At 45.8% G+C, this 17,830-nt stretch overlaps 1 protein-coding gene across 1 annotated transcript in view; it reads left to right on the top strand.

Annotated features, from left to right (window-relative positions):
* Nucleotides 1-13,904, top strand: part of LOC117514639 (collagen alpha-1(XIV) chain-like) — a 496,536-nt gene extending 482,632 nt beyond the window's left edge. The window contains exons 46-48 of the mRNA XM_034175192.1: nucleotides 125-193; nucleotides 2,539-2,694; nucleotides 12,365-13,904. Coding sequence (XP_034031083.1) covers nucleotides 125-193; nucleotides 2,539-2,694; nucleotides 12,365-12,642 — 503 coding nt within the window. The 3' untranslated portion in view covers nucleotides 12,643-13,904. The remainder of the gene's footprint in view (nucleotides 1-124; nucleotides 194-2,538; nucleotides 2,695-12,364) is intronic.
* Nucleotides 13,905-17,830: the final 3,926 nt, after the last annotated feature.

Genomic DNA, 17,830 nt, shown 5'->3' on the forward strand with positions numbered 1-17,830 from the left:
CTTTGCACCACTGGTGTTGCTGCAGGTAAACCCCATCATAAATCCTCAGCTTGTGGGTGAGCATGAAAACAAAAAAAGAATGCCAAAGACGCTCAGAGTTTCTGTGAACTGTGTCTGTTTTCAGGTCTGCCAGGAGAGAAGGGAGACAAGGGAAGTCCAGGGGTTGGAACTCAGGGGCCTCAAGGGCCCCCAGGTAACACAACACAAGAATACCTAAACCGCTTAAAAAAGATCTGCAAAACACAGTTGACACCAAAAATCAAGATCACAGCCATAAACCAGTTTGCAATACCAGTGGTGACCTATGGGTTTGGCATAGTTGACTGGCCACAGCGTGAGCTTAATAAGTTGGACACAAAAACCAGGAAGATGCTCACCCTCCACAAAGTCACATACAGAAATCAGTGCATGGACAGAATATATCTCCCTCGCAGAGAAGGTGGTCTGGGTCTCACTGAAATCAACCAGGCCTACAGAGCATCGATAATAAGTATTGGACAGTACTTAAAGAGCTCTGAAGAAGAAATCGTAAAAAGGGTCGCACAACACCACGAGGACTTAACCGAACGGACCTCGATCACTAAACTGGCAAAAAACTTTGGCGGAGAACTTCTACAAGAGAAAAAAAAAGCAACAGTCTCATGCCTGCAACGAAACTTGCAAGACAGACCAGAGAACAATACCGCAAAAGAGAAGGAAAACATCGAGTGGAAAGATGGAAACAGCACAAAAGAGCCGGACGATTCCAAGAACTCGAAAAGGAATACACTGACTAAGTTGGATCAATGCAGTGGCTAAAAAATGGTGAACTCGGGTTTGATGGAGAAAAAATTCTGATTGGAGCACAAAATCAGGGACTTCTAACAAATGGCTTCAAAAAAATGGCAGGGATCTCACAAAATGATAAATGCCGATTCTGTCATACAGTTGTTGAGAGTGTAAACCATCTAACTTCAGCATGCCAGATCCTCATGGCAGGACATTTTACATCCAGACACAACAAGATCTGTCAATATCTCCACTGGAAGGTATGCAAGGAACTGAAGATGGAAGTCAAAGAACATGTATGGGAGCATGAGCCAGCACCAGTCTCATCCAACGGAAAAGTAACTGTCTTCTACGACAAAGAGATCCCAGCAGGAAGACACATCGAAGGAGGTGCAATCAAACCTGATATTGTCATCTGGAACAAGCAAGAGAAAAAAGCCAAAATCATCGATGTGACAGTCCCCAATGACTACGGCCTGAATCGAGCGGAAAGGGGAAAGATCTCGAAATACCAAGACCTGAAAAATGACCTACGAACAACATAGTCATTGAAAGACATCGATATCATCCCAGTTGTGGGTGGGAGCAACAGGCCTGATGAAGAAGAACCTGAAGAAATACCTTGAGGCAATCCCCGGTCACCCAAGTGTGCATGAGGTGCAGTTGTCTGCAATTAAGGGAACGATCACCATCTTGAAGAGAGCCCTCGGATACAATGCCCGATCTGGTTAGGATAACTATATAGCCAAGGATGCAACTTTAGACCCCAGGTTTTGGGCCCATTGCATTCTCTTAAAAAAACATCAAAGATAAATGAAAAAACAAAAGACAGAAGTTCACCAACAAACTTAACAAAAAGATTCTTTTTTTTCTGTCAATACCGTTAGGCTGACATAACATTGTAAGTTTATTATATTATAATAAACTATAGTCATTTTTACATGATTCATTTAATGGACATTTCTTGATGAGTGTCTTCACATAGCATAACTTTGGTGCGTTTCCTATTTATAAATCTGAAAGTGTTTCAGATATTGGATCTGTACAGTTGAAAAGCACAGAGGCTGAATGCCGTTTGGATTTCTCTCTCCTGAAGCTCTAATAAAAGTGATCTGCTGTTATTGGAGCGTGAATATAATTCAGTGTATTGATTTTTCTCTGCGCCGTGAAGTTGAGCTTTGCGTTATGAAAATATGTCACTGTTGGGATTTTCAGTTTACTCTTGTGCAATCAATACCCCCAAGAACAAGCTGACAAAACTCCCAGGAAACTTTCAATGTTCTAATATCTTTACAAACAAAAAAAAAACCTCCCAAGAATGTCAGTGAAAGAGAAAGAAAAAAAAAAAAGTTTTTCCCTTTATCTTCCCTGCTTTTCTGAGTTGGCAAATCAAAACAGGTCTAAATATTGATTCCATATTTCCACTGAGTGTTAAAGTGAGTCCTGATGGGCAGTTTCTCTTAAGTAAACACAAAGCACAATCCTCTGGCTAATTTCCAGCTAAGCGTTATTCCTGCGCCTGTTATTGCTTCGCTATGCACTCCATCCAGACATGACACAACCGAGGATTTCCTGTCCCGTAATTGGCTGTTGTGTTGTTACAGCAGAGGAGGATTTAGCAAAGACTGAGGAGGTGATAGCATCGTGATAGGATGTACCCTGTATTCTGTTTATTTTTGTTAGCTCTCCTTCTAGCCATACATTCATTTGTTGATCATGTAATTGTGAATTTGTGAAGTTGCTGATCTTTGACTTTGACAACATCCTCAGGTTTGCCAGGTGAAGGATTGCCAGGGACTCAAGGGCCACCTGGTCGGCCTGGAAGCCCAGGGACACCTGGGAGACCGGGTAGTACAGGTACCACAGGACCACCTGGCCCACCTGGCTACTGTGATCAGAACTCCTGTCTGGGTTATAACGTTGGAGGTAAATATCAGCTTGTTTCATCAAATTTCCAGTGTCTAAAAATCTTTGTACACCACCATCTTTGTCTAATAGTCAGGTTTTTATGTAATGTTTTTGGAATTTTGTAAGGTTTGCAAAAGTATAAATTTTTGAAATCAGAAAATAGATTATTCCATTTTCTAGGAAGCCACCATAGATGCCATCTTGGATTTATACAAAGGGTGGCTAAAAATTATTTTTTCAATATCTTGGCTTCAAGAAGACATAGGATATTGATTCCAGTGGCTAAATACACTTTGTTTTAGGGCCAGGGAATCTAACGGTGCAAATTACTAAAAAATGTATACGTGGGCAAATGTTGGGAAAGTGTAGGAACACGGACCCACAACAGGGGGCGCAAATGAACGGACAATGGAGGAAGTCAAATAACAATGCTTTACTGTTGTGAAACACGCACAACAAACACAACCGATTACAATGTCAAAGAATAAGCCGAATTCCAACGGTGTCGTGTGGGCAGGCTCGAAGATAGGAGACGTCTGTCTAAGTCGAACCGGAACCACCCGATTTCCTCCGCCACCGAACCCCGGGAATACTGGAGCCGCCAAGTCCCGAACTCCCAGGTGGCCACTGCCTCCGCTTGTCGGATCCGGTACTGCTGGCGAGGAACAGAAACAGTCAGATGTGGGTGCGTCTGCACCCAGCAACACGTAGGGTGGAAACACCACCTCCACCTCTCGTCAGAAAAATACTGTAGTGTAGGAATGTGAGTACTTATCCAAAAAAGTCCAATACAGTCTCCAGCTGTCCTACACACAAGCAACAAAGTATTATTGTCAAGACGATAACACAATTGGCTGAGTACGTTACCTCCTTGGTAGAGCGATATCTCGGCAGAGAAGTGGAGATGGCGTCTTGCAGATATACCGCGGCGGATCAGAAGATTGGTAACAGCTGTCGTAGGTGACAGCTGTCACCCCGGCTGCTCCTGTGAGATGGCAGCGCCCTCTGGTGCCTGGAGCCCGCACTCCAGGCAAGGTGCCCTCTGGTGGTGGTGGGCCAGCAGTACCTCCTCTTCAGCGGCCCACACAACAGGACCCCCCCCTCAACGGGCGCCTCCTGGCGCCCGACCAGGCTTGTCCGGGTGGCGGCGGTAGAAATCGGCCAGGAGGGCCGGATCCAGGATGAAGCTCCTCTTCACCCAGGAGCGTTCTTCGGGGCCGTACCCCTCCCAGTCCACCAAATACTGGAAGCCCCGGCCCATCCTTCGGACATCTAAGAGCCGGCGCACAGTCCAAGCCGGCTCGCCATCAATGATCCGGGCAGGAGGTGGTGCCGGACCCGGAGTACAGAGGGGTGAGGTGTGATGGGGCTTAATCCGGGACACGTGGAAAACGGGATGGATCCGCGGTGAGGCTTCAGCTTCCGGCCTCACTGATGACCTTGAGGATTTTAAACGGACCGATATACCGTTCCTGCAATTTAGGGGAGTCCACTTGGAGGGGAATGTCCTTAGTAGACAACCACACTTCCTGCCCTGGCCGATACGTAGGGGCCGGGGTCCGCCGACGGTCTGCATGGGCCTTCGTCCTCATCCGGGCCCGCAGCAAGGCAGAACGGGCAGCACGCCACACCTGACGGCACTTCCGTAGGTGGGCCTGGACCGAGGGCACACCGACCTCTCCCTCAACCACCGGAAACAAAGGAGGCTGGTACCCCAGACACACCTCGAAAGGGGAGAGGCCGGTGGCTGACGACACCTGGCTGTTATGGGCATACTCGATCCAGGCCAGATGGGTACTCCAGGCCGCCGGGTGCGCGGCTGTCACGCAACGCAGGGCCTGCTCCACTTCCTGATTGGCCCGTTCCGCCTGCCCGTTGGTCTGGGGATGGTACCCGGATGAGAGACTTACCGTGGCCCCCAGTTCCCGGCAGAAGCTCCTCCAGACTTGCGAGGAGAACTGGGGACCACGATCGGAGACGATGTCTGTTGGGATCCCATGCAGCCGGACGACGTGGTGGACCAGGAGGTCCGCTGTCTCCTGGGCCGTCGGGAGCTTCGGGAGGGCCACGAAGTGGGCCACCTTGGAGAAACAGTCCACTATCGTGAGGATGGTGGTGTTGCCCTGGGACGGCGGGAGGCCCGTGACAAAATCCAGGCCGATGTGGGACCAATGGCGATGGGGCACGGGCAGCGGCTGGAGCAGTCCCGAAGCCCTGCGATGGTCAGCCTTGCCCCTGGCACAGGTGGTGCAGGCCTGGATATAATCCCGGACGTCGGCTTCTAGGGACGCCCACCAGAAACGCTGCCGGACAACTGCCACGGTCCTTCGCACCCCTGGATGACAGGAGAGCCTAGAGCCGTGACAGAAGTCCAGGACTGCAGCCCTAGCCTCTGGTGGGACGTAGAGTCTGTTCTTCGGCCCAGTTCCGGGGTCCGGGCTTCGTGCCAGGGCCTCCCGGACGGTTCTCTCTACGTCCCAGGTGAGGGTGGCCACGATAGTGGACTCCGGGATGATGGGATCCGGTGGATCCGACAACTCCGTCTTGACTTCATCTTCATGTACCCGGGACAATGCATCCGATTTCTGGTTCTTGGTCCCGGGACGGTAGGTGATCCGGAAGTCAAAGCGGCCGAAGAACAGTGACCAGCGGGCTTGCCTGGGGTTCAGCCGCTTGGCGGTCCTGATATACTCCAGGTTCCGGTGGTCAGTGAAAACCGTGAATGGCACGGACGTTCCCTCCAAGAGATGTCTCCACTCTTCAAGAGCCTCTTTCACCGCAAGGAGCTCTCGATTGCCGACGTCATAATTCCGTTCGGCCAGGGTCAACCTGCGGGAAAAATAGGCACACGGGTGAAGGACCTTATCGGTCTTCCCGCTCTGGGAAAGCACAGCTCCTATCCCTGAGTCCGAGGCGTCCACTTCAACCACTAACTGGCGACTAGGATCGGGCTGCACCAGAACGGGTGCAGACGAGAAGCGCCGTTTCAACTCCTTGAACGCGGCATCGCAACGATCCGACCAGGTGAAGGGGACTTTTGGTGAGGTCAGGGCTGTCAGGGGGCTAACTACCTGACTGTAGCCCTTAATGAACCTCCTGTAAAAATTAGCAAAGCCGAGGAACTGTTGCAGCTTCCTACGGCTAGTGGGTTGGGGCCAGTCTCTCACCGCCGCAACCTTGGCCGGATCAGGAGCGACGGAGTTAGGGGAGATGATAAACCCCAGGAAGGACAAAGAAGTGCGGTGGAACTCGCACTTCTCGCCCTTCACAAACAGCCGGTTCTCCAACAACCGCTGCAGGACCTGACGTACATGTCGGACATGGGTCTCAGGATCCGGAGAAAAGATGAGTATATCGTCCAGATATACGAAGACAAATCGGTGCAGGAAATCCCGCAAGACATCATTAACCAATGCTTGGAACGTCGCGGGGGCGTTTGTAAGACCGAACGGCATGACCAGGTACTCAAAGTGACCTAAGGGGGTGTTAAATGCCGTCTTCCACTCGTCTCCCTTCCGGATCCGAACCAGGTGATACGCATTTCTAAGATCGAGCTTGGTGAACATTTTGGCTCCATGCAGGGGCGTGAACACAGAATCCAACAAGGGCAAGGGGTATCGGTTACGAACCGTGATCTCGTTCAGCCCCCTGTAATCAATGCATGGACGTAGCCTGCCATCCTTTTTACCCACAAAAAAGAAACCTGCACCCATCAGGGAGGTGGAATTCCGGATCAACCCGGCAGCTAGAGAGTCCCGGATGTAGGTCTCCATTGATTCGCGCTCAGGTCGTGAGAGGTTGTACAGCCTGCTGGACGGGAACTCAACGCCTGGAACCAAATCAATGGCACAATCGTACGGACGGTGGGGGGGAAGGGTGAGCGCCAGATCCTTGCTGAACACGTCCACAAGGTCATGGTACTCCACCGGCACCATCCCTAGATTGGGCGGGACTCTGACCTCCTCCTTAGCCTGGGAACCGGGAGGAACCGAGGAACCTAAACATACCCGATGGCAGGTCTCGCTCCACTGAACCACTACCCCGGACGGCCAATCGATCCGGGGATTGTGTTTTAACATCCAGGGGAACCCTAGAATCACGCGGGAGGTGGCAGGAGTCACAAAAAACTCGATCACCTCCCGGTGATTCCCTGACACCACCAGAGTTACTGGTGGTGTCTTATGTGTGATAGGAGGGAGTAGGGAGCCATCTAGTGCCCGTACCTGCACAGGAGAGGTAAGCGCCACCAGAGGGAGCCCTATCTCCCTTGCCCATTTACTGTCTAACAGATTCCCTTCAGAGCCCGTGTCCACCAGTGCTGGGGCCTTCAGGGTTGAATCCTCATAAAGGATTGTAACTGGGAGTCGTGTGGCAATATGGGTGTGTCCCACGTGAATGTCTCGGCCCACCCCTAGCCCAGTTTCTAGGGGCGGGCGTTGGTGTTTAACCGCTCGGGGCAGTCTCTAACCTGATGCTCTGTCGAGCCACAAACAAAACACGCTCCGTGGACCAGCCTCCTCTGTCTATCTGGTGCCCTAAATGTGGCCCTGCTCGTGTCCATAGCTTCGTCAGCAGGGGGAGCTGTAACCCCACGGAGAGTAGGGGCCGTGGAGCGTGGGGAGGGCGGGACACGGTCGGAACCGGAAGGGAGAGGGACGGCGCGTGCCCGGCCACGCCCTTCGTCTCGTTCCCGACGGCGTTCTTCTATCCGATTGTCTAATCGAATAACGAGATCAATAAGCCCATCTAAATCCCGCGGTTCGTCCTTTGCCACCAGGTGCTCCTTGAGGACCAACGACAGTCCGTTTACAAAGGCGGCGCGGAGGGCAGTGCTATTCCAGCCGGACCTCGCAGCCGCGATGCGGAAGTCGACTGCATAGGCAGCTGCGCTCCGGCGCCCCTGTCTCATTGACAGCAGCACGGCTGAAGCGGTCTCTCCTCTATTTGGGTGATCGAACACTGTTCTGAACTCCCTCACAAACCCATCATATGTCTGAAGGAGCCGTGAATTTTGCTCCCAGAGCGCTGTAGCCCAAGCGCGTGCCTCACCGCGAAGCAGATTTATCACATAAGCTATTTTGCTAGCATCAGTCGCGTACATGACGGGACGCTGTGCGAAGACGAGCGAACACTGCATAAGGAAGTCCGCGCACGTCTCCACACAGCCTCCGTACGGCTCTGGAGGGCTTATGTATGCTTCCGGGGAAGGTGGGAGGGGTCGTTGAACGACCTGTGGAACGTCACTGTTACGCACAGGGTCGACAGGAGGGAGAGCCGCAGCGGCGCCCTGAGGGCGCGCTTCCACCTGCGCGGCGAGAGCCTCCACCCTGCGGTTCAGGAGGACGTTCTGCTCAGTCATTAAATCCAACCGAGCCGTGAAAGCGGTGAGGATCCGCTGCAACTCACCGATCACCCCTCCTGCGGACACCTGTGCACCCTGGTCTTCCATTGGCTGTTCAACAGCCGGTTGACGCCCCTCGGGATCCATGACGTTGGCCGAGATATCCTGTTGGGAAAGTGTAGGAACACGGACCCACAACAGGGGGCACAAATGAACGGACAATGGAGGAAGTCAAATAACAATGCTTTACTGTTGTGAAACACGCACAACAAACACAACCGATTACAATGTCAAAGAATAAGCCGAATTCCAACGGTGTCGTGTGGGCAGGCTCGAAGATAGGAGACGTCTGTCTAAGTCGAACCAGAACCACCCGATTTCCTCCGCCACCGAACCCCGGGAATACTGGAGCCGCCAAGTCCCGAACTCCCAGGTGGCCACTGCCTCCGCTTGTCAGATCCGGTACTGCTGGCGAGGAACAGAAACAGTCAGATGTGGGTGCGTCTGCACCCAGCAACACGTAGGGTGGAAACACCACCTCCACCTCTCGTCAGAAAAATACTGTAGTGTAGGAATGTGAGTACTTATCCAAAAAAGTCCAATACAGTCTCCAGCTGTCCTACACACAAGCAACAAAGTATTATTGTCAAGACGATAACACAATTGGCTGAGTACGTTACCTCCTTGGTAGAGCGATATCTCGGCAGAGAAGTGGAGATGACGTCTTGCAGATATACCGCGGCGGATCAGAAGATTGGTAACAGCTGTCGTAGGTGACAGCTGTCACCCCGGCTGCTCCTGTGAGATGGCAGCACCCTCTGGTGCCTGGAGCCCGCACTCCAGGCAAGGTGCCCTCTGGTGGTGGTGGGCCAGCAGTACCTCCTCTTCAGCGGCCCACACAACAGGCAAAGTCATTTTTATGAGAGGCCATCTTGGATTTTAATTAACGCCATTGGATTCCTTGGGTATTCAAATATATATTTAGTTGAAAAATAGTCATGAGCTATTTCAATCATCCAAATGTAAGATACAGTAGCCAACACAAAGAGTTGCCATCTTCCAAACGGATGTAGTATAAAACAAAATTCTTGACACAAGATGCAGTAGTGAGGGGCTACACCCACTGTGAGCGGGTCACAATCACACCACTGTGCGATCATACAGTACCATAGACAGGCCGCTGGATGCTATCGCATTAGCTCACCTCACTGTGTAACCTAATCCATTTTTAGAAAAGAAAACACTGCTCAGAAAAGGAAATGGCACTTGAAGAGTGCAACACCCTCATTTTTACATGTCTGACATATTCATGTAAATTCATTCTATGTGAGTTATATTTTGTTTTGTTTTGTGTCACCTTGATATTTGATCATGTCCAAAATTTAACTGCTTTATTCTCTGACACACAACCTTTCCACCTTGATTAATTCATATTACACTTATGACCTTGACTTTGACATGTCAAGATCACCCAAGGTCAAAGGTCAAGTGATCATTAGAAAACACATTTTTCAGATTAGTCTTTAATAGAAACTATAAGCATATCTTTAAAGAATTCCTCAGATTAAGCCTGGGCCTGTGACCTTGGTTTTTAATCAGTTTTTCTCAGAATCAAATCGTTTTGTCACCAGATGACCTCAGTCATTCCACCAGGTTTGGTCTAAATTGGATCAAAACTTTAGTTCACACACAGATGGACAGACACAAAGGAGTGAAAACAATAATGCCTCAACTAGCGATACAAGCATTTTGACTGGATTGTCTTTCTAATGACAATCAAAACACTAAATAATCACAATTTCTGAAAACGTTCTCTACTTCTTGCTCTTTCTAGCTGAGTTCTATTCTGTCATTTCCTACTTTTAAAGTTCAGTTCGCCCACTTTTGTTGGCAGCACATCTGTCAAACATTGAGTCAATTCAGACATTTGGCTGTTATTTTTTTATTTGCTAATTTATTGACACAAGAAACCATGCTCAATCTTTCCATTGTTAAATAAAAAACATTTTTATAAAACAGTGAAATGTTCTTTTCTGTGTGATAGCAGGCTCAATGGCTGTTATTGTTGTCATAAACCTTTCATATAATTCGAGAGCGAGACGCATTTTATAGTTGTTCCACTGTGACGTTTATACATTCCTGTCCACACAGATGGATAAAGACTAACTGTGTCTCTGACCCAGGCTAGTTAAGAACTAATAAAGAAACAATTCCATCCACGAATGCAAAGCGACAAGCCGAACCAGCGAGGTTTGTTGTGGCAAAGACGCTACACCTTCTACCACCTTCTGTTGTCTTCATGAAACATCATCTGTTAGAATTAACTGATGGATGAGACGTTACATCACCCATCAAGCCAAGTTTGTTTAAGACAAATGGCTTCCAAGTCACAATGTTGTTTTTTTGTTTTATTTTATGGCTCAGCTGAGTTTTGCCTCTGCTGAATGGTGCACTGATTGCTTGTGTATGAAATGTGACCCGCTGACAACTTAAAAAGGAAATTGCAGTAACAGATACCTGGACTTATTACAGCAGCCAATTTTTTTTGCCCTTAAAAGAATATTCCACTGAATACTTCACAGCTGAGTAGTGACTCCTTAATCCGTGTAAGTCAAGTTTTTTTTTCTACATAATGCTAAACTAAGACAGATAAATGAAGGAAAAACAATTCAATCTCATGGCTTTGTTTTATTAATTTTATTTATTATATAAGTCTTCTAAAAACATTAATACAAATTTATATGACCCTGGGCATAAAGTTTCACTTTTATACAGTTTTTGTCAAGCTATCATGTTTTTTGAGACTCTCCCCCCAAGTAGCCACAATTGGAATATAAACATGCGCAACATTAAGCTTGTCTGAGGGCTTACTGAAGTGACCTTGTGTACCAACTGCCACCTTGATAGACAAAATCTTTCTCAAGATATCGCAAAAATAGAAGTTCAGTTGGCCCCCCTAGTGGCTGCAGTTAGAATCAGTTATCGAAACACTCTAGTCCTGGAGTAGATCTTGCAATGCATGTTCCTGTGAGCACACACCTATAAACTGAGACTTTGTATTATTTTAATTGTTGGAAATCTGTATTTGTACTTTCTTAGGGAAATACAGATTTGACCATTTCTCTTTCATGCAACTTTTTTGTTTTCCGTGTTTGTTTGCTTTAAACTTTCAAACTATGACAGGACATTTCAAAGATGGTTTGAAAGTTTTTAACTGCTGGTGTCGCTGGGTTTCTGCTCCTGATCTGATCTGCTGACTCTTCTTCCTCCCTGTCTTCCCCTCCCTCCCTCCATCTTCTCCTTTCTGACTCAAGTTCAACAGGACTATGGGAATGATTATTGAGGCATTTTCTCCGAGCGCTCCTCCTCTTGTGCTGACGTCCTTGTTCAAAAAAAAATTACACACTCGAGGAAACTAAAACCTTTGATAATTCCCTCAAGGTATCCATATTTCTTGGAATGGATAATGCCTCCTGACCCCGGTGTTTGACCTCTGACCCCTGCAGCAGGGTACTTTTCTTGCAACCTGTTCTTGAATTTTGCAAGACATTGCAAACCTACCTGGAATATTTTAAGGCAACTACAGCAACACACTGAGCACTAAGTCATGTGGCATCAGAACACAAGAAGTTATTTCTGTCATCCTGTCACCGATCCTTTTAGAAAACAGCGTGGATTAAATCCCAGTCTTTATGTTGCATGTTGACTGCTCATTAATAACAGACCCCCCCCCCCCTTTTGTTTGCCTTTGATCGAATTCATCATGTTTTCCGCATAAATTTCATTACCAGTGCAAAAAATTAAAGTCCACTGAGCTGAAGTGGCGTTTGTAAACGGATACTCGAGATCAGGATTTTGCTGCAGCAGCCTCTGCATTGCTCCAGTCTCATTTTTCAAAGCTTGATGAATCAGCTAAATGGAGGTGAATTGCTTTGATGCTGACTGGCTGCATTCATTACTGAACTCTATGGGAAAATCTAAATTTCACCCCATAATGTGACCCAGATGAGATCTTTTCTGATCAGATCCGGGCTCTAATGGGGCATTTTGCTGAACTTCATTAACCACTTTCCTCACCAACTCTGTGCACGTGACACTAAGTTTGCATGTGAATACCTTTAAACAGCTCACTTTAAATTAAAATTCAGTCTTTTGCTTTTGTAGTTAAAAACCCTCATTGGATCCCAACTGGGGAATTTTCTACACCACCTTCTTATCAATAACAGTTTTGATTCAGTGTCATGAGCTAAGTCCTGTTTTGCTAGGACAGTTCTGCTCATGGTGGTGGTTTTGTTTGCTGTCATGTTCCAAAAACACCCAAACTGACCCCAAATATTCCCACACCAGTCCAACTGCTTCCTCACGGCGGCAGCTACGATTCCTACGCCTCTGCTGCAGAGGCTTACGACAACCAACAAGGAGCAGCTGAGGAGGGAGAAGAAGAGCAAGACCCTTATTACCGTGGTTTCCCCCCTCAGTACCACCCGCAACAGCCCTCCCACGGTTACCATGGCTATCGCTCAAGTCCCGCCCACTCCGAGGATGTGGAGCTGAGGTCACCGGGTGTCCTCAGGAGACTTTCACATGATGTCATTGGAAGAGAGCGCAGAAAAGTCATCACATAAGAGAAACCAGGAGGAGGACTTTAGCGGAAGGATGGACTCACCTCAAGTGCTTGCACGCCACTACGTACAAACCCTTACATGTTCTGATACACAAACATGGAAATGAGGCACTGATGTGGACATTAACATTGTCCAAATGGAAAAACTGGGCCTCCCTTCCCGAACTCCCTCTGAAACTGGTGAGAGCGCCCCCTACCTGCGAATCCTAATGTAAATACAGTGGACTCTTGCTCAATATCTCTGTAAGAGAGGGTCCGAAAAGTGCCTGATATATGTTAGCATTGTCCAGTGGTGATGTAAATGTAAAAGCGTTTTTTCCATCCACCTGATTTCAGGACTAAATATTGGGTTTGTGTGAAGCTGCATGTCTCATTTGAGCCAGTCAGTGACAGCATATGAACGTGCATCTTGTTTTCATTGCAACTTGCTCGATTATTTTAAAATTCACGTCATTGAAGATGATGAGACGGCAATGTTTGTACAGGCTGCTTTTATAGTGATGACTCACGTTTCCTTCACTTCTATTCTGTTTTTGTGTGAAATGTTTTTTAAGAGATTTATTCATACATTGTTTTATCACATTTGTTTTGTTTTTAAATTGGCTGAATTTAAATTATTCTTGGATTGGACTCGACCACCCTCAAAATTCTACTGCAGCAGATCCTTCCAGTTTTAATTTGCACTACAGACAAAAAAGTCAAAATGAATAATGTTAGTATTTGTATTTGAAAAGAAAAATATATTTAGAAATAGTATTTTGTCATACATATGAGGGCTTCTTTTCCCAAAAGCATTTTGAAGTCAGGATGAGATGATTATAATTTGGTCATAAGTCTCTTTTGGGAAGTCGAGCTCATGGAGACAGAGAGAGAGAAAAAACTGCGCTGTTTTTCATGAATATAAAAGCCAAACTCTTGTTGTTTTCACTTGTGTTACTATGCCATTTATTTTTATGGAAGTCAGGACTGTTCACTGTGGAAGGTGTTTAAACATTTGTTGACCTCTACCCTCAACTGGGACAAGACCTGGATCCAATTATTTATAATACTTTGTCTTTGTTTTTTGTCTGCGATACCACCAAGGACTTACCCACAAGGACATTCTGCAGTACCGTCTCATGAAACAAAACTCAGCTGTTGCTACGAGTGGATTGTGGTCTATTTGTAATTCAAACAGTTTGCTTAACTTGCTCATGGGAAGCCACAGTACTGCATATGTTCTCCTTCTCTGCTGTACAGAGTGGATCTGGGCTCCCATTTCCCAAAACGTCTTAAAGCAGCATGATAGAATTTACATCGACATCTAGTGGTAAGGTTTCAGATTGCAACCCATCCAAGTAACCGGTAACTGTTCTCATAAAAAGGATGCAGCTCCGATCATGAGGCAGAATCCATGTTGTTGACATAAGGTGCATGTTTATGCTCGCTCCCGATTGGAGCTATCGAGGTTTGTGTGGCTAACAACTTGAACTCAGGTGTTACTCCTCTGTTACAAATTCTCATAGGTTTATAATACGCATTAGGATTAGTGGTGTCTCATTCACTAACCATGTGTGCGTTATCACTAACTTCAGCTTTGCAGACATTGCTGCGCCTCTAAGGTTATGAGATGACCCCATGGGACTAATGCCTTTTTGGGCCAAACTTGCTTTTGGAAAATTAGACCCAGATGTGTTTAGCCAATCAAAAGGAAGCACCAGCTGATTGATTTTGTTGACTAGGTTTGGATTGGACAGGCTGAGGACCATCCACTTTTTAAGGTTCCTTAAGCAACCCCAAAACACAATCACGACATTTGAAAAAATGAATAAATACAAAAATAGGCCTCAAAGAAGATATTCAAGATGACCCTTAATACAACCCCTGGCAAAAATGATGGAATCACCGGCCTCGGAGGATGTTCATTCAGTTGTTTAATTTTGTAGAAAAAAAGCAGATCACAGACATGACACAAAACTAAAGTCATTTCAAATGGGAACTTTCTGGCTTTAAGAAACACTATAAGAAATCAGGAAAAAAAAATTGTGGCAGTCAGTAACGGTTACTTTTTTAGACCAAGCAGAGGGAAAAAAATATGGAATCACTCAATTCTGAGGAATAAATTATGGAATCATGAAAAACAAAAGAACGCTCCAACACATCACTAGTATTTTGTTGCACCACCTCTGGCTTTTATAACAGCTTGCAGTCTCTGAGGCATGGACTTAATGAGTGACAAACAGTACTCTTCATCAATCTGGCTCCAACTTTCTCTGATTGCTGTTGCCAGATCAGCTTTGCAGGTTGGAGCCTTGTCATGGACCATTTTCTTCAACTTCCACCAAAGATTTTCAATTGGATTAAGATCCGGACTATTTGCAGGCCATGACATTGACCCTATGTGTCTTTTTGCAAGGAATGTTTTCACAGTTTATGCTCTATGGCAAGATGCATTATCATCTTGAAAAATGATTTCATCATCCCCAAACATCCTTTCAATTGATGAGATAAGAAAAGTGTCCAAAATATCAACGTAAACTTGTGCATTTATTGATGATGTAATGACAGCCATCTCCCCAGTGCCTTTACCTGACATGCAGCCCCATATCATCAATGACTGTGGAAATTTACATGTTCTCTTCAGGCAGTCATCTTTATAAATCTCATTGGAACGGCACCAAACAAAAGTTCCAGCATCATCACCTTGCCCGATGCAGATTCGAGATTCATCACTGAATATGACTTTCATCCAGTCATCCACAGTCCATGATTGCTTTTCCTTAGCCCATTGTAACTTTGTTTTTTTCTGTTTAGGTGTTAATGATGGATTTCGTTTAGCTTTTCTGTATTGAATCCCATTTCCTTTACGCGGTTTCTTACAGTTCGGTCACAGACGTTGACTCCAGTTTCCGCCCATTCGTTCCTCATTTGTTTTGTTGTGCATTTTCGATTTTTGAGACATATTGTTTTAAGTTTTCTGTCTTGACGCTTTGATGTCTTCCTTGGTCTACCAGTATGTTTGCTTTTAACAACCTTCCCATGTTGTTTGTATTTGGTCCAGAGTTTAGACACAGCTGACTGTGAACAACCAACATCTTTTGCAACATTGTGTGATGCTTTACCCTCTTTTAAGAGTTTGATAATACTCTCCTTTGTTTCAATTGACATCTCTCGTGTTGGAGCCATGATTCATGTCGGTCCACTTGGTGCAACAGCTCTCCAAGGTGTGATCACTCCTTTTTAGATGCAGACTAACAAGCAGATCTGATTTGCTGCAAGTGTTAGTTTTGGGGATGAAAATTTACAGGGTGATTCCATAATTTATTCCTCAGAATTGAGTGAGTCCATATTTTTTTCCCTCTGCTTGGTCTTGCCACAATTTTTTTTCTTGATTTCTTATAGTGTTTCTTAAAGCCAGAAAGTTGCCATTTGAAATGACTTTAATTTTGTGTCATGTCTGTGATCTGCTTTTTTCTACAAAATTAAACAACTGAATGAACATCCTCAGAGGCTGGTGATTCCATAATTTTTGCCAGGGGTTGTAGCAACAAACAATAAAATTAATAATAATACACCATATTTTGGTACCCACTTTAGATATCTTGATTATCTCTCTTTTAGGGACAGTTTTTATTTTTTGAGAACATCTGGATTGTGCTCTGGGGTCACGTAAAGGACATGTCGCACTTTATTTAACGTCCCAGTTAGCAACACAACATCAAAGTATTCCTGATTGTAAGTCTATCCACGCAAATCTGTAATAATTAGTGGTCACTGATGTATTTTACTGCTAATTCCTCTCGATCTGAGAGTCAGCAGGTGAATTTCCAGAAAACATCCTACTCTGCATTTCTCGGTGTGTGACGTACATTTTAGAAAAAGCAGAAACATCCCAAAGGCCGACAGACAGCATGACATGAACGTTGATGCTGATGGTCTAGTGGTTAAAGCGTTGGGCTTTGGACCAGAGGATCCTTCATTCAAATCCCAGCCTGATTGAAAAATCACTAAGCATCTAGTAGAAACTGTTTCTAACAGGTCGCATTCATGAGTGATGGTCGTGCACGCATCTTCTCACAGTGGAGAGCGGCTGCTCCTTTTACCATGACTGCATCAAAATTAACAGTTATCACTTAAAAACGAGTCATCATAACAAGACATCACACTTTGGAATTAATCTGTGGGTCTGTTCTTGACGTTAGCTGCTACATTCCATTCAAGTGTGAGCTGGGATGTTTTCCTCAAAGCTACATAAACGCTGTCGGAAACACTCGGAAAAATTAGTACTTTAATTTTCGGCAGTCTCCATAGCTGTTTGTTGCGAATGCCGTATACTTTAAAACCGGTCACCGACGTGCACAAAGTAATCCCGGCGTATCATCGGATGGCCACTAACAGCCTAAATATAAGTTGTTATGATTTCGGTGCGACATGTCCTTTAATGCAGTGCTTCCTAATCCCACTCCTCAGGGACCTTTAACCTGCACATTTTGTCATTTCTCCTTGGTCTGGTAAAACTGATTAGCTGATTCAGGTGAGCACAATCAATGACTCAGCTGTGGGCTGAGTATTTGAGGTAGAAAATGTGCATGTTAAGGAGCTTTGAGGACCAGGATTGAGAAACACTGGTGTAAGGAACCTAAAAATGTCCTACTTGCTTTAGTTCTAGGGTGGGGGTTGGTCCTAGCAGTGCTGCAGGTTCCACTAATCAGGATAAATACTGCAATCTGTTGTATTTAAAAAGTTCCAAGTAGATATTGATCATCTTTTGATTTAACTTCTGGAGCTTCTAGAAAACACACAGCTGCATTTAAGTTCATGAAAGCAGAAAAGCCATTTACAGGTAGCTGACAGATAAAGATAATTTCACCACAGAAAACCTGCTCATCAGTTTAAGAACTGACGTAAAAATGGAAATCTGTCTTTATTTTGTGCGCCACCAGGCTGTTAAAATGTCCGACGTCTTTCTTAACTGGAACTGAGCTGATGTCCATTTCTTTTTCTAAAAACAAACATCTGGTTTGTCAGAGTACAACAGATTGCATCGTTAGAACCCACTGAGTTGGAGTCTTACTTTTGTCACAGCACCACACCCCTTAGCACAACATTTTCTAATTTGTTTGCTTTTATACCCAATAAATCTGTAACAAGTCTACACTGTGGTGTTTTAACTTTTTCACAAGAGGATAGAAAGTCATATAAAAACACTT

Source organism: Thalassophryne amazonica, chromosome 7, assembly GCF_902500255.1.
Source record: "Thalassophryne amazonica chromosome 7, fThaAma1.1, whole genome shotgun sequence".
In the NCBI taxonomy this organism is placed as follows: Eukaryota; Metazoa; Chordata; class Actinopteri; order Batrachoidiformes; family Batrachoididae; genus Thalassophryne; species Thalassophryne amazonica.